General features: G+C 51.7%; 1 protein-coding gene across 2 annotated transcripts in view; it reads left to right on the plus strand.

Moving 5' to 3' along the window:
- The window catches only part of GFRA2 (GDNF family receptor alpha 2), a 198,187-nt gene that overhangs the window by 76,111 nt on the left and 100,166 nt on the right, over positions 1-21,910 (plus strand). The window contains exons 1-2 of one of the 2 annotated variants that reach the window (XM_069576055.1): positions 18,672-18,722; positions 19,780-19,855. In XM_069576055.1, the coding sequence (XP_069432156.1) occupies positions 19,816-19,855 (40 nt within the window). In that variant the 5' untranslated portion in view covers positions 18,672-18,722; positions 19,780-19,815. Of the gene's footprint in view, positions 1-18,671; positions 18,723-19,779; positions 19,856-21,910 lie in introns of those variants that run through there. The other variant, XM_069576054.1, reaches the window with a different exon arrangement.

A 21,910-nucleotide genomic window follows, 5' to 3' on the forward strand; every position in this document is an offset into this window, starting at 1 on the left:
GGAAAATGTATACCCTGCTTCACTCCACAATGTATCAGAGGGAGATTCTAAAAATACTTGTGACATAAAAGGATAAAAATAAATAATATGTGAAATGATTTTGTGATTGTATCATAAACACATTTTCATTATTGTCCCTGGGAGCAGTGTGAAAGTGATAATAGATATATTATTTCTCAGAATCATGTTCAATTTAACCTTGGGCTTTGGGGTCTTGACTGAAAAGCAGGCTGGCATGGGAACCTCAGGCATTAAAGCTGGCTGCCTATTAGGCCCTCGACGGTGTTCGGGAGGAGGTGGGTGGTGGTAGTCAGTACTGATTTGTCAGCCTCTTTCCACGCTGGGTCAGGGTTCTAACGGCAGCTCATTGTCACTAATGCCAAACATCCCTGAGTGCCCCTTTGTGCCTGGTCCTCGCTGGGTCTTCAGACACAGAGCTGGAAATGACCGAGGTCTGTCCTACAGGGGTTCCTAGGAAGGGACCTGGGAGTGAAAGTCACGACTTGGGAAAGCTGATTAATTACTTCTTACTTCAATTCTTTGTCTGTAAGATGGACATCGTAACCCTCCACTTCCTCCCTCACAGCCATGCTGGAGGGATAAAACGAGAACGTGCTCTGATAAGAAAAATTGCTATGCAAATGTGAAAAATCATCATCTCTATTCAGTACTGCTCGAAAGTGATTTCAAAAATAACAGGGCTATAAGGATTTGGGAACCAACATGACCAAGAGGGTTTGCCTTAAATATTCCACCCTGGAGTTTTTCTGGGATCTGAGCATGACTGCGAATCAGGTCACAAAGATGAACCCTTCCCCCAGAGAAAATGGAAAGCCTCTCCAACTTTGGAGCCTTTGATTCGATCCCTGGGTTGGGAAGATTCCCTGGAGGAGGGCATGGCAACCCACTCCAGTGTTCTTGCCTGGAGAAACCCCATGGATAGAGGAGCCTGGTGGGTTACAGTCCATAGGGTTGCAAAAAATCAGACATGACTGAAGCGACTTAGCATGCATGACTCTTTAATACGGTGGTCCCCAACCTTTTGGGCACCAGGGACTGGTTTCGTGGAACAGTTTTTCCATGAACGGCGGGGATGTGAGGCACGGTTCAGGCAGTAATACAAGCCATGCGGAGTGGCTGTAAATACAGATAAGGCTTTGTTGCTCACCTGCCCCACATCGCTTACCTCCTGCTGTGCAGCTGGTGGGGGCAGGTGTTGGGTACCCATGCTTTTAATACATGTGGAGCACTGAGATATACATTGCAGGGTGGGAAATTGTTATATGGAGAATTGTGCCCATCCCCAATTTCTATGTTGAAATCCTGACCCTCCATTCTCTCCGAATGTGATTGTATCTGGAGTTACGGTCTCCAAAGAGGTAATAAAGTGAGGTTGTTAAAACAGGCCTTAATCAAATCCTGTAAGGGTGTCCTACAGGAAGAAATTTGCATGGATGAAGACACCATGGATGCTCACACACGGAGGAAGGGCCACCGAGGACACAGTGAGAAGGTGGCCGTGTGCAAGCCAAGGAGAACCTCAACCTGCTAAGACCTTAATCGCGGACTTCCAGCCTCCAGAATTGTGAGAGAATGTATTTCTGTTGTTGAAGCCACACAGTCTGTGGCATTTTGTTACGGCGGCCTTAGCAAGCCACTATAGATGTATCCAGGAAAGTATGAATTATTCATTCCTTTAATAAATACTTATGAATTTGGGCACTGTTGGTATGAGAGATGAAAGGATGAACAAGAAAGATGTGGCTTATATTCTCAGGAGGCTTGGAGTCCAATAGCGATCTTGTGTCTGCCTTCAAGATGGGGAGACCAGACTGACACTCAGAGAAAACACAAGACGACATTTAAATTGAATAGTACCGACTTCAAGTGGTAGAAGTTCAGAGAAAATGAAAATATAAGAAAATCATTAAGGGGACTGCTGTGGTGGTCCAGTGACTAAGACTTTGTGCTACCCATGCATGGGGCCCAGGTTCAATACCTGGTCAGGGAACTAGATTCCACAGGCTGCAACTAAGAGTTCAAATGCTGCAACTAAGACCCAGGGCAACCAAATAAATAAATATTGAAAAAAAAAGAAAATCATTAGGGGAAGTTTTGTGGAGAGAGGTCTTGGCAGATGATCTGGCAGCCCTAAACTTCTGTAGGGAGCTTATCGGTCCAACAAGAGTTTCCCGTCTGTACTGGCTTACCTGGAAGGTACAACTCCCTGGGAACTTCTCAGTATTCCAGGCGACTGGCCAACACAGACTTCTTCCCTGGGAGCCACGGTCACCATCCTCTCAGGCTGAAAATTCCTGCTCTCCCGAGACCGGAGCTTGGCCAGCTCTTCTGTGGTTATTTGCTTCCATTTCTCCAGGCAGATGGGGACTGCTGGCTGTTCATCAAGTTAGCAATTAGCAAGTAATTCATTAGGCACCTAATGAACAAATTATTAACCTGGCAAGCCATGTCCAACCGCTGACTTGGGGGAGAAATGGCTATTAATAAGGTCTTGGAGTGGCAGCTGTGGTTTAGTGGTTAAAGCGTGGGCTGGGTGACAGGAGATGTGGGTTCTGGACTCGTGGGCCAAATTGCTTTACCTCTCCAGGCCTTAGTTTGGCTGCTCATGTGGTGGGAGTAAGAAAATTCTATTGCTGGGCAAATTCAATGTCAGAGAGTCTGTATAAATGCAGGCCATTGGGTTATACGAACTCTAAGACCCCTGCATTCTAACTTGCAATAATTCCAACATCACCACCCCCTGTACCTTCCGGCCCCCAAACCAAAGTAAGGCATATCACGGCCATCCCTGAAACTCTTGTAATCGCCAAGTCTCATTCCCAATTCAGTATGTGCATGGAACCTAGCTATATGCAAAGGGCTAAGCAGGGGAGGGCAGATGTGTGTGAAGAGTCCCTGCTTTCATGGCGTTTACGATTTGGTTGCGGGTATCCGACATTCCCAGGTGGAGCTAGTTGTAAAGAACCTACCTGCCAATGCAGGGGACACAGGTGACACGGGTTTGATCCCTGGGTCAGGAGGATCCCCTGAAGGGGGAAATGGCAACCCAATCCAGTCTTCTTGCCTGGGAAATCCCATGGACAGAGGAGCCTGGTGGACTATAGTCCATGGGGTGGCCAAGAGTTGGACATGACTGAGCACGCCAGGATGTGATCAGACATTTACACACAGTCAACTAACTCAAGTACAAAGACATTTGTGATAGGGCTGAGAGCTGTAGGATTTCAGAGGAGACAGGTAACTAGGTGTTAGAGTAGAGGGGGGCCTTGCAGGAGGGCAGGGTCTTGAAGCATGACTTCCTTGTGCTTTTTTGACTCTAAGAGTAGCATGGGCTCATTGTTTCAAATCTTGGAAAGAAAAAGATAACCTGTAACCTCATCAGCCGGAGATAATCGCTATTGACAATTTTGTACCCGGGAAGGATCTGACAGGCGGAGATGGTGGAAGGATTGTGTTGAGGTGGTGGAGGACTGAAAGTTCTGGGATGGGGAAGAATAGGATCTGTGGTTAGATGGAAGTGTGGACCAAGTAGGCTAGAGCGGGGTCCTGGGGCAGAATGGAAGTGTGGTGGTTGTAGTTTAGTTAGTTGTGTCTGACTCTTGTGACCCCATGGACTGTAGCCTAGCAGGCTCCTCTGTCCATGGGATTTTCCAGGCAAGAAGGCTGGAGTGGGGTGCCATTTCCCTCCCCAGGGGATCTTTCCGGCCCAGGGATAGGACCCCTTTCTTTTGCATTGGTAGGTGGATTCTTTACCACTGAGCTATCTTGGAAGCCCAGAATGGAATTAGAGGAGGGGAAAAGGGCTGGTGAGGGCATAAGGGGCCAGACTGTTGAGGGGTGGGGAGTACGTGTGTGTGAGACAGTGCCTTGTGCACTGGACTGGAAGCCTCAGTCAACAAGCCAGACACTCTGTTCTTCATCACACTCGTGATGCAATGGAACTTATCGATGTAGCTCTCCCACTTGGGAGAAATACTGCAAAAACCTCTGCAGGAAAAATAAACAAATATGAAGCTGTGACCAAGTTGCCAAAGGGAGCCTGGGGCCAGTGGAAGAGGCAAGGAAGGTCTCCACCTTGTGTAGTTGGCCAGTTGGCTGGGGCTGTTTCCAGTGTGTCAGCAAGACTCCTTGGGGGAATAAGGGACCTGTCCTGCTTTGCCCTCATCCAACAGGTGTGATCTTTCTTCAGACTCCTGCTTGGTCCCTAAGGGATGTCTAATCCACAGGTATTTTTTTGGTCATGTACCAGCAGAGAAGTGTATGCTGCTGCTGCTGCTAAGTCGCTTCAGTTGTGTCCGATTCTATGTGACCCCATAGACGGCAGCCCACCAGGCTCCCCTGTTCCTACGATTCTCCAGGCAAGAACACTGGAGTGGGTTGCCATTTCCTTCTCCAGTGCATGAAAGTGAAAAGTGGAAGTGAAGTCGCTCAGTCTTGTCCGACTCTTCGCGACCCCCTGGACTGCAGCCTACCAGGCTCCTCCGTCCATAGTTGACAAAAACTCTTTTTTCTCTAAGTTAATTAAGAGGTAATCTTTTTTTTTTTAAAGATTTTTTTAATATGAACCATTTAAATAGCCTTTATTGAATTTGTTACAATACTGCTTTTTTCTTTTTTTTTCTTTTTTTTTTTTTTGGGCCATGAGGAGTATGGCATCTTAGCTCCCTGACCAGGGATCAAACTCCCACCCCCTTCTTTGGAACACACAATCTTAACCACTGGACCACCAAGGAGGCCCTGGAGATAATCCTCGGATTTTCTCAAAAATCCTATGAGAAGCGCGTGTGTGTGCTTCGTCGCTCAGTCATGTCCGACTTTGCGACCATTTGGACTGTAGCCTGCCAGGCTCCTTTGTCCATGAGATTCTCCAGGTAAGAATACTGGAGTGGGTTGCCCTTTCCTCCTCCAGAGGGTCTTCTTGACCTAAGGATCAAATTACCCATATCTCCTGTGTCTCCTGCATTGGCAGGCAGGTTCTTTACCACTTGCACCACCTGGGAAGTCTCTCTATGAGACAAGTATTGCTATTAATCTCATTTTACAGATGAGAAAGTTGAGGTTCAGAGAGGTGAACTGACTTACCCAAGATCATGCCGCTGCTGCTAAGTTGTTTCAGTCGTGTCCAACTCTGTGCGACCCCATAGACAGCAGCCCACCAGGCTCCTCTGTCCCTGGGATTCTCCAGGCAAGAATACTGGAGTGGGTTGCCATTTCCTTCTCCAATGCATGCATGCATTCTAAGTTGATTCAGTCACGTCCGACTCTGTGCGACCCTATGGACAGCAGCCCCCCAGGTTCCCCTGTCCACGGGATTCTCTAGGCAAGAATACTGGAGTGGGCTGCCATTTTCTTCTCTAGCCAATATCATATGCCCAGAGGAAAATCTGGATCTTGGGGGACTGCTGTGGAATAACTTGGTGGTAAAGTGAATGGTTTTTGGAGATGGGCTAGTTTGGCATTCAACTTCCTACTCTGCTATTTTACTCACTGAGGAGTGTGAAGAACTTGGACTTCTCTGTTATTTTCATATATCAACAGGGACTATTTACCTCCTTGGGTTATTGTGAGGCTTAAATGAATCAACACAGATGTTATGGACTTAGCACCTAGTAAGTGCTCATTACAAGTTAGCTATGATTATTTTTAACTCTAGGTTTATTTGAGTCACAGACATAACTTAAATCTTGTGGTTGTCCCTTAGTTCTCTGCCATGGCTAGTCACTCTGGAATTAGGAAGAATTCAGGTTCAGAACCATCTTCCTGAGACTTCTTGGCCCTCAGGGAATCAGACACAGATTTCCTTAAAGGACTTTCTGATTAGCCAAACACCCAAGTTTTGCAGGATGCAGAGAGGTTTTCTGTGGCTCATGTGATAAAGACATTGATGCCCACCAGACATCCCGTCACTTCCCCACATCGATAAGTCCCCGTACTGTTAGACAGGACCCCATAATTGGTTCTGGCCTATGGGCTGTAGGTGAAAGTGACACCTATCACTCTGGATGGCCCTCTGCACTCCAGCTATAGTGACTGAGGATGCTTTGTATTCCAGGAGATGGAAGATGATGGCCCATCAGCCTGCCTGGATCCTTGAGTGACTGTGTGGAGCAGAGCCTCTGCCAACAGAGCATATTGTGTGATGCAGAGATAAACTTTAGTGGTGTAAATGTTGGGGACTCTGCAGATTTTTTTTTTTTTTTGCTTTAGCATAGCCTTGTGTGACTTGGGTTCCATCCTTGGGTCAGGAAGATCCCCTGGAGGAGGACATGGCAACTCACTCTGTATTGGTTGCCCAGAGAATCCCATGGACAGAGAAGTCAGGCGGGCTACAGTCCATGGGGTTGCAAAGAGTCAGACACAACTGAAATGACTTAACACACACACACACACACAACCTTGTGTAACCAATACAACTCATCTTGGTTGGCTGAGGTCTGACATTTTACGTTAATAGCATAACTAACACCTTGCATTGGACAGCTTTTTACAGTTTTTTACTGAGTGGGCTCACACCTATTACCTTTTTTGATCCTTGGCACAATTACACATATGGAAATGCTCCCTGGTAAGACCTTAGTGCTATTTCTTTAAGCAATGTCTGCTCTAAAATCCTCATTTCTATACATATCCCGTTTTCAATCAACTCCTCTCCCCACTATACCCTGGTTCAACACCGTAGTTTCCAAACTCTGTTGTACTTATCTGTTTGTCCATCTGCTTACCCCAACTGTGTTGGAAGCTTTTAGATACCATCTTATCTAAGACAGAGGCAGCGCCTTGTCGATTTGGTGTCTGTATTTATTACAGTAGGTACTTTCATGATGGCTGATGAACCACTGGTTGTGTAAGGGAGGCAGGGAAGACTACTGACCCCTTGGGAGGCACAGTTAAAGGGCTTTCCTAAGGACACGCAGCTGGTAAGAGGGGGAGCCAGGCAGCCTCCTTCTGAGTGCAGAGCCTTACCTGTCTGTTTGCACGGACTGTTTTTCCATTTTTTTTTAGGGTCAGATGAGATGGTATGGGCCAGGTTCCTTGTAAGGCATTCTGGTACCTCAACATTTCCTATTTCCAAAGGCCAATCAGGAGGCCCACGTGGTGGTGTCCTAACTGGAGAAGGGTGGACCAAGGAGTGTGTCCAGGAGAGGAACTGGGAAGGGTTCCCTGGGGGAAAGGCCTTGTCTGAAGCACCCTCACCAGCAGGATGGCACCAGGAGCTTGCTTGCTTGCATGCTTAGTCACTCAGTTGTGTCCTATTCTGTGCGACCCTTTGGACTGTAGCCTGCCCAGGCTCCTCAGTCTGTGGGATTTTCCAGGCAAACGTACTAGAGTGGGTTGCCATGCCCTCCTTCAGGGGATCTTCCCAACCCAGGAATCGAACCCGTGTCTCTTGTGTCTCTTGCATTGCAGGCAGATTCTTTACCCGCTGACCCATCAGGGAAGACCCTTGAGCTTAGCAGGACTTAATTCCATGTCTCCTTGAACAGCTGGGAAGGAGGAAGAGGGTGCAAGGAGGCAGCAAAGGAAACTCTCACTGTACCCCTGAAGGCAGGGCTCTGGGGTGGGGAGCATGGGCCCGCTGGCTGATGCACCCCCGCAGGGCCCTCATGGCCTCCGCCCTGTGGCCGGCATGGCCAGCTTGGCATGGCATCTGTGCAGCCCATTTTATCGCCCTCAGTCGCTCATCAACAGACTCAACATCAGCCGTGCTTCATGGCCTCCCTGACTCCTGGCTTCTCCTGTGGGAGAGGCCGGAAGGGAGGCCCTTTCTCATCCTCTGGCGACCTGAGTCAGACCGCAGGAGAAAGGAGCGTGATGGATCCCACAGAGGCTGTGAGCAGCACCTCGAGGAGAACTGCCCCTCCTGCAGGACTGACAGGAGTTGGAAGCGCTTCTGTACGGGGATTGGTTTGAATCAGTCATCAGGTTCCAACTGGAGCTGATTGTTTTTCTTGGCATGAGAGGTCTGCTCCAACACGCCTGCTCCCTGTCCTCCTTAGTCGGATGAGACGGTTTCTGTCTTTGGAAAAGCCTTTTGGACACCTCCTTGGGACACTGCTGGTGTGTCTGGGTGTATATGGGGGGTAGCCCAGAGTGTGATTTGAACAGCAGCTTCCCAGGTACCTCCCGGAACCCCGGATCTTAGAACAGAGGGTATTCAGAATTCGCGGAGCAGCACTTACAAGGGGATTAAAGGAACTCATGAGTCAACTCAAATGACTGGTTGTGGCTGCCTGGAGTGCTGCGTTGAAAAGTCTTAGCTTCGATCAATTAACAGCATGTGCTCTGGTGAGGACAGGGGAGCGGCTGAGATGCTACACAGGCAGATTCGCCTTCTTGGCTTCTCATTTGAATCTCCTTTCTTGTGGTGCCTTATTTCTACTATTAGAGAGCCATTACCTCGCATTAAAGCCTGTCTCTCTGTTCTTATTTCTTTAAAATGCATATGCATCAGGGAGGAGAACCAAGAAGGCATTGAAGAATTCAATGACTGATTGATTGGGATTGATTACCAAAAAACAGATCATTATCAGTTTTGCTAGTGCTGGGAACTGCAGTGACACAGTGGCAACTCTTCAAATACTTAGGTTTTCTCTTGGCTTAGGATGGGTTATCAGACTGCCTTGCAGTCGGCTGAGAGGAAATGGGAAACCAGTTGGGTTTGGTGGAAGGCAAACATAGACAATGGGGGTCCCTCATCAGGGGTCACCTTGCAATGGGGACATCAGGGGGTCAGAGCTGACCAGGGGTGCTGACCGTCTTTGGGAGGGCAGGAATTTCTGCTCAGAAACTTTCCTGGTAGTCCAGTGGTTAAGACTCTGAGCTTCCAATGCAAGGGGTGTGGGTTTGGTCCCTGGTTGGGGAATGAAGATCCCACATGCTGTGTGGTGGCTTGGCCAAAGAGAGGGGGGAAACCTCTTTTATCAGGAAGCCCTGTGTTCCCAGCACTGTGGTCTGTTCTCTGTGGGCTGTGCTTCTGTCACCCACTTCAGGGGAATGGGGCTGGGGGAGAAACAAGGTTCAGTCTTAAGACTGAACAATTTTGCTGTGTAGACTGGAAAGTCTAACCTGCCCGACTTCCATCAATGCACTAAGTCTTTGCAGATTTAGACTTTAAAGCAAAGAGTGTAAGAGATGCAGGTTTGATCCCTGGGTTGGGAAGATCCCCAGGAGGAGGGCATTGGAATCCACTACTGTATTCTTGCATGGAGAATCCCATGGACAAGAGGAGTCTGGCAGGCTATATAGTCCATAGAGTCACGAAGAGTCGGACACTACTGAAGTGACTTAGTGGCATAAGCCAATCTAGTTTGAAGAAAAGAATTTAAATGGCAAAAAAAAAAAAAAATACTCCAATCAGATTTATCAATTGTTCCTAAGAAGAAGAGAACAGAATAGGAGGAAAGAGGAGCATTCATATACGAGCCATTTACCCCAATCAGTCCAGTGACAGGAGATAAGTGTTTGGAACAGGCCAGCGATCCTGGCCTGTGCCTTCGTGCTAAGGTTATGTCAGGTAAAAGGAATCATTGGCTCATTCATTCATTCATCCAGCAAGCACTTACTGTTCCAGCCTCTGATGATCTGTGGCGAAGAAGACATAGGTCCTGTCTTCAGAGAGCTCTGAGTCAATGAGGAGTATACACAATGAAAATGGGCATTTAAAAAAACCTTTCTACATTGTATTGGGGTGTAGCCAGTTAACAAGCTTTTGACCTTTTCAGGTGGACAGCAAAGAGATTCAGCCATGCATATCCATGTATCCATTCTTCCCTAAATTCCCTTCCCATCCAGGTAGCCATATAACACTGGCCAGAGCTCCCTGTGCTGTGCAATAGGTCCCTGTTGGTTTTCCATTTTAAACATGCCATTTAAAGAGGTACTGTTTTATAACTTTAATATATAGTGGAAGTATATGTAACTTTGTGCTGTATTTTCTAATTTGCTAGTAAATGTGTTAACATACTTTAATAATTTAAGAAATTAAAAAATAAAATGCACCATTTTAAATGTACCTGTTCATTGAAAATGACATTTTTGACAGAATGTGTTAAGCGCTGAGCTCTGGAGGCCTCAGTATTCCCATCGCCAAAATGGGGATGTTTCTCTTTATCTTGTCTTCTAGTCACTAGAGGAGCAAGAGCTGCCCCAGCAGTGCCTGAGATGTGGGCTGCTCCTCCCTGAAGTGGGGGCGGGGAGAAGGGAGTGTGGCCCCATATATCTCCCCGGGGGGTGGATGGGCTGCCCTCAAACAGAGAGAATGGTGCCTGCATCTGCAAAGCACCTCGTATATTTCCAAGCACTGCCTTGTTCAGCATCTGATTTGATCTTCCTTCTCCCCTGTGAAGTTGGTGGGGTGGGGGAGCATCACTCTAGAGGCCCTGAGGTCACTTGTGTAGCTGGGGACAAAGCTGTTGGCTGGAACCTGAGGATACTTTTCTCACTCTATGGGGTGCTCTGGTTGAAGACTGGGGAATTGGCATGGAGATGGAGGCGAGGACAGAGGTTGCAATAGCCTATAGCTCAGCCTTCCTTCCTTTTCCTTTTGTTCTTTCTTCCAGCTCTCCCTGAGTGCCAACTCACGGTGCTACAGTACTGAACTTCTTCTGAGGCTGCCAGCAAACCCAGGTCAAAACTAGAGCTTGAGCCCTAGTCAGACCCTCATTCCAAAATGCTCCACGTGCCAGTTGGGGTGTTGCTCCAGGAGCCAGGTGGCAAGAACAGGAAGAAATGGGACCAAGCCAGGGCTGGGGAAATTACAGAATCCCAGAGCTCTCACCACTATTAGCAGTGCAGATCCCCTAGTGTTGCCAGTTCCACACCCTCCAAGGGGCAGGGACTCACCCACCTTGGAACAGGGAGGCAGTGGGACACCAGACCTCTGGAAATGGCCCATTCTGGATGGAGCCAGCTTTGCTGGCATGATGGCTTCACTGTGAAGTAGGAGGTGGGGGCTGCACTTGATGGCTTTGGTGGGAGTGGCCCTGCTCTCCTCTGCTGAGGGCAGACAGCATCCAGGCAGGCCAGCTGCCAGGGAGAATGATAGGCATCTGGCTGTCCAGGAGTGTGTGTAGCCTGAGGCACTTCTGGGAAATTCCCTTTTCCTTCCCATCCTTGTGGATGTGAAGTCACGGGGAAGCGAAGGAACAACTCAACTATCCGAGCTGTCTGGAATCAGGAAACAGGGGCCCTGAGAGTCCCCTGTCTCGGCAAGTGTTTCTGTGACATTGTCTTAGTTTTTATTATTAAAAAGTATTTTATTTTACTGAAGTGTTTTAAGCAAGTTGTTGTTGTTCAGTCGCTAAGTCATGTCTAATTCTTTGGAACCCCATGGACTGCGGCACGCCAGGCTTCCCTGTCCCTCAAGGAGGGATACTTCCTGAATACAGGACTTTGAAATCCATCAGGACTGGATTCAAGCCATAGGTCAGCTCCTCGCTGACAAGTCACTCATGGACAAGTCACTCATGGACAAGTCCCTGGGTGCCTTGACTTTGGGTTTTGTAGTCTGAAAAATGCCCACTTCAGAGGCTGGGCAGGAGGCCTGAGATGGCTTTCACAGGGGAAAGCTGTGAGTTGCCGAGTGCAATGCACTTGTTGGCACTTGTTTATTATTGTCATGGAAGTTTCCTCCCAACCCTAAGAGCCTAATGATTGGAATTCATTCTTTCTGGGTAAACAGTAACCCTCCCCCTGGGAGCAGTAGGTAGAAGATAGCAAGAAAGCACTAGTATATATGAGAATAGTGGGGGTAAGGTGAGAACCTTCTGGATTATGGGAAAAGAAGTTCCCAGGACAGGAGGTCAGGGTAGGGAGGTGGGCACCCAGGCAAATGTGCTCATCGGGTAAGCTCTAGGCTGGGCCCAAAGATAGTTTGTCTGCTCAGAGAGGAACATCCTGGTCCCCACTTTCTGTCCCTAGCCCCTTCGAGCCTCCTTTCAGTCCCTGGAGACTGAGCTGGGCCCTCCAAGTAACAGTCCATCTCAGACCCAGCTCTGAGGCTCCACCCACATTGCCAGGCTTAGCTAAATAAAGACATGGTCCCTGTGGGGGGCCGCTGGGGCTGAGAGCTCTCCTGGGGAGCGCCAGGCAGCAGGAGCCGGCTCCCCACAGCTTGGTGGAAGCAATCACTGCCCCTCTCCCTGCATTCTGCCTCTGACCTTGGGTAACCTGGCAGATTGCCAGCCAGCGCCTGAGAGCTGGGGGCGGTGGGCGTGCTCAGGAGAGAGGCTGTGGGGTTGTTCCAGGCAGTGGGGGTCTGCCAAGTGCAGTGCTGGCACCTGGACAACACTGGGGCGTGGCCGCGATGGTGCCAGCACAGGCTGGGCGCAGGGTAGCCGGGGCAGTGGGGAGGCTTCCACAGTCACTGGGATATTTCAAGCTGGCAGTAGCGTATCAGAAGGGACATTTACCAGCTCAGCTCCTGCTGCCATGGGGAGATGCGAAGGTGGCAGGGGAAGTGCTGGGTTTCAGATTTTTCAGGACGTGTCTCCCTTTAATCCATCTCCTAATGTGGGAGAAAGCAGCAGAGCCCTGGCTCGCTGGCTGCTGGGTTTCTCTGTTTGAAGGTGAAAGCTCACTAGACCAGGGTGTGGACAGCCCCACTTTCCTTGCAGTCCTGGCTCCTCCACTTGCATTGTAACCTGGGCCACGTCATGGGCCATCTTCAAGCCTGAGTTTGTTCACTTGGAAGGGGAGCAGAATCTTCTCAAAGGGAGACGGGGATGGTGTAAGGACTTCAGGATCATGGAGAAAGAAGTTGTGAAATGGTGAGGCAGGCTATATCCACAGAAGGGGGTATTGCCAGCTTCCTGCCTGACTTACTCTTCATCTGCATTCCTGCATCCCTGCAGTAGCAGCAGCTTCCTCCCCTTCTAACAGGCTACCCTGGGGCTGGCAGTGTGTGTGTGTTGGAGGGAGGGCAGCAGAGGGGTCTCAGAAGACCCTAGGGAGAGGCCAGATTCCCACCTCTTGTTGGGTGCTTACCTCGAAAGAGAATGATGAAGCATGGGAACACTGACAAATCAATTAGTTAAATCAATGCCCCTGAGTGCACTATGTATTTCTTTCCCTCTAGCCTGGTCCCACCCACCCTGCTTCAGCAGCTCTGTTAATTCTTCAGGAATTGGAAGCATTAGTTAAATCCCTGCTGGTCTCCATCCCCAGACAGCTTCACTCTGGCCAGGCTGGGCATCAGGGACCTGGAGTGGCCGTGTGGGGAGGGAAGGTTGGAGAATGGGTCAGCCTGCCATTAGGAGGCAGATGGGTCTGGAATGGGGCTGAGAAAGCTCATGGATGTCCATGACCTGGGCCCAGGACACTGAGCTGGACACTGCAGCATGTGCCATGGTGAGAGAGCATTCTTCCTAGGCTTTAGACCTGAACTCCAAGGATGAGACCAGACGAGAGCACAGGAAAGATAGAAAAGAAATTGCAGTTCTCACAGTTTCTTCACTCTACTGCTGGACAAGGCAGTGAGAAAGGGAATATTTAAGATGTTCTGAAATGTGACATAAAAATTCACAGTCTGGAGAGCTGCCCCTTTGCTTATTTATTCAGGGCACAGAGGTTACCAGGGTGGGTCCCTGGATCCCAACTGCCAAAGTTCAAATCCTGGTTCTGCCACTTAAGAGTATGACCTTAAGCAAGTTATATTACCTTTTTTTGTTTTTGTTTTTTTGACTTTAGTTGTCTCATTTGTAAATTGGCGCTAGTAAGAGTAACTACTCCATAGAAAGGGATATCAACATATATCTTGCCATAAAGTTGGCTCCCTTAATTATTATAACCAGTGACAAAGTCTGAGAAGTCAGGGCTATAGCATCACTTTCCCCAGGCCTGTCCCCTGGCTGGTCACTGTGACTAGGAGGTAATTTCCTTCTTCCTTGCCCCCCCTGCTGGGTCTACCACATCTTGCTGATTCATCTTTCTAGAGCCCCTGACAACCCCTTCCTTCCATCCAGGCTCATCACCAATTCCTATTTTGGACCCCTATTATTTCAGGCCGAAACTGGTAAAATCGTTTCCTAATTGGTCTCTTGTCTCCATCCTTCACGGAGTTGTCAGATCAATCTTCTAAAACACAGTTCTTATGCCACTGGCTTGCTCAAAATCGTCAGTGGCTCCTAAGGGAGCAAGAGGGAGGCCTTCAATGCTTGTCCTCTACTGTGCCTCCCATCGGACCCTCCAGACCTTCTCTGACAGGCCCCTCTCCACCTGCCCTCTTGGCTCCTCCCAACTCTTGGGCGCTTCCTCAATCCTGTCTTTCTTGTTTGGCTGTGTTGGGTCTTAGTAGGAGTGCAAGTGCTCTTTGTTGCAGCTGGTGAGCTTCTCTTGTAGTGCAAGGGCTGATCTAGTGGTGGTGAACGGGCTTCGTTGCCCCTCAAAAAGTGGGATCTTAGTTCCCCAACCAGAGATTGAACCCTCATCCCGTGCACTGGAAGGCGGACTCTTAACCGCTGAACCACCATGGAAGTCCCCTTGAACTGTTCTTACCACTGCACTTGACCTATGCTGTCCCCTCCCCAGAACACCGCCTCCCTCTGTGTTCCTCCAAATTCTACCATCCTTCCAGGCCCAGCTCCAATCCTCTGTTTCCCTACAAGTCCTCCCGAAACTCCCAGGTACTAACCCTCCCTTTCTCTCATTCGGTCCCAGTGTGTCTTTGGGTTGCTCAGTTTGTTCATGGATACCTGACCTAACTCTATTGTGCACGGCTTCCATGGCGGGAGCAGCCCTGCTCAGAGCCCTATTCCCACAGCCCTTGGCACTGTTGCAGGGAATCCAGTAAACTTGCTGCTTGATGGATTGTGGGAAGTCCTGGGTCAGCTGCTGTCCCATGCCTGAGGGCACCTCCGTTTGCCAACTCCCTGATTTCTGACGTATCTTACCCGGCACCTTCTTCTTCTTTTTATTCCTGTTTGGATTTTCTCTCTGGGACATGTGATCCTCAGAATTTTTTGCTCCACAGAAGGAAAAGAAGGGATAAGATTCTGCTGGCAATAGCTCAGCTCTGGTCAGTTGAGCTATGTGATTAATGAGATTGCGTGGGCGCATGCGTGTGTCCTAGGGTGGGCCGGCAACCCTCCTTGCTTCCACTGGTCTTTCTACATGCCTATTGCTCTTACCCTCCAGAGAATCCACGCCACCAGATGAGTAGGCCTAGATAGATGAAGAAACAGAAAGGAACGAACAGCCAAGTGTCCTTTCTCCCTCTCCCTGCACATTGTAGCTCCCATATCTGTGATGGTGGAGGGGCTGTCTTGGGTGGGCAGGAGACTCATCTACCCACGAGCTCACGAGCCACTGGGCTTGATCCCTAAAGGCTGATGAAAGGTACAGTCTTGGAGGGTGTGGGAATGTATATGCATGAACCTTAAGAACATCTGTTCATGCTTCCTGAGAGTCTCTCCTTTCTCTGAGACTCCCTCTTACAAGGTCTCCTATTCTTGACCCTCTACAATTGTTGTTTAGCTGCCGAGTTGTGTCTGACTCTTTTGCAACCCCATGGTCTGTAGCCGGCCTGAGTCCTCTGTACATGGGATTTCCCAGGCAAGAATACTGAAGTGGGTTGCCATTTACATCTCCAGGGGATCTGCCTGACCCAGGGATCGAACCTGTGTCTCCTGCATTGGCAGGTGGATTCTTTACCACTGAGTCACCAGGGCAGACTTACCTTCTTGTCTCTGTTTCCCTTGAATCCCCATTGTTTTTTTATCTCTGCTTCTCATTTGCCACTTAGGTTTGTATGCCTTATACATAGGTTCCTAATCCTTCTGGATCCCAGAGGAAAGGGGTGACGTTTTATGAACAACTTTCTTAGAGCCAGGCATTTGACTCGCTGCTCTGTGTACAATATCTCATCTTGTCTCTACAGTTTGAATTAAAAATTTTTTTTTTTTGGGTTTGCCAAGTCCCAGTCACAGCATGTGGATTGAACCAGGGCTCCCTGCATTGGGAACATGGAGTCCCAGCCACTGGACCACTAGGGAAGACTCAAGTTTTTTTTTTTTCCAAACCCCATTTTATGGATGAAATAACTGAGGCTCTGAGAGATTAAATTGCCTATGGGTGGCACATGTCCATCTGTGTTTCCTCTGCAGATCTTGGCATGGGGTAGAGGTGCTTACACATGGGAGATGTGTGGGTTATCATCATGGGACACTTGTACGCTGCCATATCTAAGGGCAGCTCAGGTTGAGGGTGGATCTGCAGAGAGTGAGGTGTAGTGAGTGATGCTTATATAGACAGGTGGGAAAAGAGGGCCTCATGGCGACAAGGTGAATGCTGGCTTGGTGGCACTGTCCACTGTCCTTTCGATGGCTGGGTGACCCGGAGTCCCTAAAGGACCTCAGCCATTACCTCCTGCTACCAGATACCCCTCCCACCACCATGGGAATCAGTGGGCACACCCTGGGTGTTCATCACTGCTTTCTCATTAAAGCTCCTAAATATGCTTCAGAGAATTTTCCTTCTAATGTCCAGCCAGGGTTCAAAGAAAGTTAAAGAAATTGTTTTTGAGATGGAGGAGGAAGAGCAATGTGCCGAACAGCAATTTCAGAGTCTAGAGTAGGGCCCTTGGGATAGGGAAAACCTCAGGTGGGGGTGCAAAAATGTTGGAGTGTATGGCAAAACCAATACAATATTGTAAAATAATTAGCCTCCAATTAAAATAAATAAATTTAAATTAAAAAAATAAAGGAAAAAAAAAGGGCATTTGGGCAGCAAGAAGATCCAGGGAGTAGGAGAGGGGAGGGGGGAAATTTATTTACACCAGACTCCAGCCACTGAGGGCTTCCCCGGTGGCTCAGAGGGTAAAGAATCCACCTGCAATGCGGGAGACCTGGGCTTGATCCCTGGGTTGGGAAGATCCCTGGAGGAGGGCATGGCAACCCACTCCAGTATTCTTGACTGGAGAATCCCCAGGGACAGCGGAGCCTGGAGGGCTGTGACTTTGTGACTCACGGGGTCACAAAGAGTCGGACACGACTGAGTGACTAAGCACACACACAGCTTCTGATTCAAGAGTATAATTCTCATCAGGTTTTCAGCCTTTAACCTAAACTTTTATGAAGTCGGTTCCTTACACCCCCCAGTTCTAGGAATGAAGGTGTTTAGTCTTTTCTTAGAACTGGAGAGGCCCGAAAGAATGGCAAGAAGGTCAGCCCCCGGGTACTTTCCCCAGCTCCAATCCCCAAGCCTTCCTGGCCCAGGTTCGCTCACCTGCTAGGGCCACGCCCCCAAGCAGGCACCACTCAATGGCCCTGGGACAGGACGGACTGAGGGCTGATGCTCTAGGATGGGGCAAATGTGAGGCGTTCGGAGAAGACCCTCAGCTCTGCGATTTCAAGGCTGGAGAAGCCGCGTTCCCGCTTAAATCCGCAAGACGGAAGTTGCTCCCTCTAGCTTTTCTACTTGCGAAGCCCGCCGGTTTTGTAAGTGACCCCTCCTTTCGAGCCCAGGTCCATTTCTAGCATTCACGCCTCTCCAGAGTCTTGTTCATTTAAAAATGCATCTTAAAATGCACTAACACCTACATCTTCGGTCCAGCCCAGATCCGGTTTTGCGTAGCGCGGAAAGTTTACAAGGTATTGCGTGTACCCCACCCTGGCACACGGGGTGCGCGCGGAGCTGCGTGCAGGAATGGGTGCGAGGGCGCCGAGGGGTGCAGGGCAGCTTTAACGCAGCCGAGAACGTGTCAGATGGGCGCGTGAAACTGGGGTGTCGGGTGTGCGTGGGTCTGCCCGCGCGTGCCCGAAGCCCACCGCCTCTCGCCCACTGGCCAGAACGTGTCAGCAACCATACTTCTCCTTCAGCCCTTTCCCAGCCAGATGCCCATCCTTTTTGGTGCTTCTGAGCGTTTCCTGTAAATCCCGTGACTAAAACACGCCGGTGAGCCCGGCCCGTGGACAGATGGATCAATCGCCCCCATCCCGGAAGGGGGAGGAGGCCCCACCTGGAGCCTCGGAAGCAGGGAGCTGCCGGCTGCCTCGGGAGAACTCTCCGGAGCCCAGCTCGCCGCCGAGCTTGGCGCGGAGACTTGCGTCGGTCCCGGGGCCCTCCCACCAGGGTGGGTGCGAGCCAGCATCCCTGATCCTTCCCGCGCAGTTCGTGGGAGGGTTCGCCGGCCTCGGATGGGGTGGTCAAGACGCCCTGGCTTGGGCGTCCCGCACTAGGGGAGGGAGACAAGTGGGGAAGGGGAGTCTCGAAGGGCTACAACGCCGGGGCGCGTGGGAGGCGAGGGCGCCGGGGGTGTGCGGGGAAAGTTCTCGAGCCCCGCATGAAGAGCACACGTGTATGCGGGCGCGGGGCTCGACCCGGGCAGGAGGCTGTGCGGCGACGCTGGCGGTTGGCGATGGAGGGGGTCCTTCATCTCCCTTGCGTCTTCGGGGAGACGCTCTGCCTCGGCTCCTGGGTCGAAGGACGCCCTTCGGATGGTGCAGCCCCCTTCCCAGACCCGGACTCCAGCGGTTTTTTTTTTTTTTTTTTTCTAGCGCCCTTCCCCCTACGCCCCCGGGTTGGCTCGAGAGCCACGGACTCCAAGCCCTCGGGCCTCCGCTGAACCTCCCCAGGGCCTCCCGGAGCCGGCTGCCCTGGCGCGGGGGCGGGGGCGGTGGGGGTTGGAGGGCGCAGCCCGCTCCTGGCGGGGAGAGGAGGGGGCGTGGGGGTTGCCGCGCAGCGGCAGGAGCCTCGGGAAGCGAAAGGTGCGGAGGCTTTGGTGGGTTTGGGTTGGAGCCCGAGCCTTGGCCGGGGTAGCTGGTCAGTTTCCGGCCAAAGCTGCAGGTCAATCCCGGGAAGGGCGGGCGGCCGAGCAGAGGGAGCCGGCGGCGGAGCTCTCCCCTCGGCTCGCGTTCCCCGGCGCCACCGCCACCGCCTTGTCGCCGCCGCCGCTGCAGAGTGTCGCTGCTCCGCCGCGCGCCCGCGCCCCGCGCCGCCAGCGCTTGGGAGCCAGAGCGCCGAGCCCCGGGCGGAGGAGAGGGGCGCGGGCGCGAGAGCCGCTGCGAGGGAGCCGCGAAGGGGGAAGGGGGCGGGCGGAGGGAGGAGCAGGGAGAGGGAGAAGGGGGAGGGAGAGGAGAGCGAGGTAGAGCCGGGGAGAGCGGGAGCAAAGAGCGAGAGCCAGGGAGAGGAGAGGGAGGGAGAGGAGAAAGACACACGCACGCAGACACACACGGTCACTGGAATTCCATTAGAAAAAAGTGACACGAGCAGGGGTTAGCGGGAGAAGATTTTTTTGAATCTTTCCTCCGTCTTGTGCGAAAGAAGCGACTCGGGTCTCTCGTCCTCGAAGCTCCCACTGGATCGTTCCTAGGCGCTGACACCCGTCGGTGGATTTCTTATTTGCGTTTTATTCTGACCCCCACCCTCGCCACTTCCTTCCAGCCCTTCACTCTCAAATCGCCTCTCCCCCCACCTCCTCAGTCCCCTCCCGGGAAGCGCAGGGGAATCGGACCCGCGGGGACTCGCGCCTTCCCGGACGAGCCGAGGGAAGGGCAGACCTGAGGACCGGCTGTCGGCTTGGAGAGCACACACACACACACACACACACACACACACAGATACGTGTGTTGATTTTAGTGGGCAAGGGGGGCGTCGAGACGCGGCCCACCGCCCTCCATTCCCCCACCCCCTCCAGCCAGAGGCGAGAATCGCAGGACTCAGGATCTTCATCCGGCGGACTAGCTGGGATCTCCGCATTGGATTTGGGGCTGATTATCACTGCTTGGCTATTATTATTGTTGTTGTTATTATTTTTTATCCAAGGGAGAAAGACAGAAAAAACTGTGGGATTTATTTAACATGATCTTGGCAAACGCCTTCTGCCTCTTCTTCTTTTTAGGTGAGTACCTGCGGGAGGCGAGGACAGTGTGTCCGCGGGAGCCTGGGGGGCTGCGCGGCCGCGCGCCTGCAGGCGCCGGGGAGCAGCCTGGAACCTTGGGGGCGAGCGGGGCGCTGGCGGGGGACCGACCGGTGGGAAGAGCTCGCGGCGGGGCGAGCCGGGCCCGGGCGCGGCGGAACCGAGCGGGGCCAGCGGCTAGGATGCGGGTGGAGGGACGCGAGCCGCTGCTGGCTGCGTACGCACAGGGTTGGGAAGGAGACTTAGAACACCCAGACCATCCCTGAGCGCACGAACGCAGACATAGTCGCTCACTCACATGCAGTGATAGCGCTCATTTCTCTCAACATAAAGGGTTCAAATTGTGGCAACTTAAGAAAAAAAAAAATCCAACTCTTGATCTGGAAGAGAGAAGAGAGGGAAGAGGCTCAGGGTCGGGGAGAGGAAAATCCTGCCATCCTACCTTCCGGCTCCTCGAGCCGATCGTGGTGGAGGGCACGGGCTTCTCCAGGAGCTCCGGGATGGACATCTGTGGGGGCAGTCCTGGCAGCCAACCCCCTCCTGCCAATCATCCTCTGGAAAAGACACCCCGCTTCCCACTCTCCGAATCCCTTCCCCGCGGCTTCACTCCCTGGAACACTTTTCAAGTTTCTCCCCACCCTGTACCCTCCCTCCCGCGCAGACCCGAGTCATCTAGGTGGGCGGGAGTGGAGGGTTTGAGCCGCAGTTCACCGCCTTGTCTTTGCCACATTTGGGGCGGGGGCACCTGGTAGCTGGTGGGAAGAGATGGGAGGGAGGCCAAAGTTTGCTTCCTTGGGTGAAGAAGGAGGGGAGCTAAGGGGAAAACCTGGCCTGAACAAAGACCGCTGCTCATTCTGGAAGCCCTCTCCCCCAAAGGCAGGGAGGGAGGGCTGCCTGGTGCCCCTGAACCCTGACTGTCTTTTTCCCACCCAGAATTCCCAATCCCTAGCCCCCTTTTTATGCTGCAGGGAATCTCAGCTGCTTGGGAAGCAGGTGTAGAGGGAGCATACTTGGGGGTGGAGGTGAGTAAAAGTGGGTGTTGGAAAGGCTGCTTGCCACCGTCCCAGGCAAGGCTGCTGCCCCAGTAAGGTACTCCAGAGAGAGGGCAGGCTAATGGTGTGTGTGTGTGTGTGTGTGTGTGTGTGTGTGTAAGGACCACACATTTGCTTCATTGTGGATGCTGCTCCTACACCTTGGCCTGCTGTGTAGCCAGGGTGAGCCAGCCTGCCCAGATGGGTCATGAGAGCACCCTTTCCCTCCTGGAGGAGGGGAGAGGGAAGGCCTACGAGGGGGTTAGGTGCAGGTCATAGAAAGCCATGAGGGGTGTCCTAAGAAGCGTCTTGACTAGGACCAGGGATTCGAGTCCAGTCCATGTTGATCAGGCCCTGGGCCCTTCGCCAGCCCCACCTCCTTTTCCCTCTCCTGCATTTGGGCTGTGGGGCTTGGCCCAGCTCTAGGGTGTGGCCTTCACAGTCCTGCCTCAGGGAGCCAGAGGTGGCTCTTCTCAATAGAGTTCTTAGGTGGGAGGGGCTGAGGGAGGAGGCTGGGATGGTTCCTCTGGGCCCCACTGTGCTCCTGCAAGCCTTTCCCGGTAACCCTCTCACTCCAAAGGGGCTATTATAAAAGCTGACCTTTTCTCCTACGGCTGGTTTGAAAACCCAGCTTTCTGGGGCCAAGAATGAGCAGGGCCAAGAAGAAAAGGAAATTGTATTTCAGGAAAAGCAGCCAGACTGCTTGCTCCTGAGCTGCACACACGCCCCAGGCCAGCAGGGCTCCCAGGTGTGGACGATGGCCCCTCAGTCATCTCCAGGTCCAGCCCCCCAGGCTGCAGAGGTGGGGGGTCCCAGCCGAGGGGCCTGAGGAGAGACTGTTCTCCTGAGCCTATGCAGCTGTGCCTGGGGTCCTGTTCAGAGATGGCCTCTCTGGTGTCTGTGGCCCTGGTGGGGGTGGGGATGAGAGGAGGAAAAGTGGCAGGGGGCCACATCCTTTCAGTTCCTTTCTCTTGAGAAGCCCCTTCTCACAGCTGGGGTGCATGTT

Source organism: Ovis canadensis, chromosome 2 (assembly GCF_042477335.2).
Source record: "Ovis canadensis isolate MfBH-ARS-UI-01 breed Bighorn chromosome 2, ARS-UI_OviCan_v2, whole genome shotgun sequence".
Lineage (NCBI taxonomy): Eukaryota > Metazoa > Chordata > Mammalia > Artiodactyla > Bovidae > Ovis > Ovis canadensis.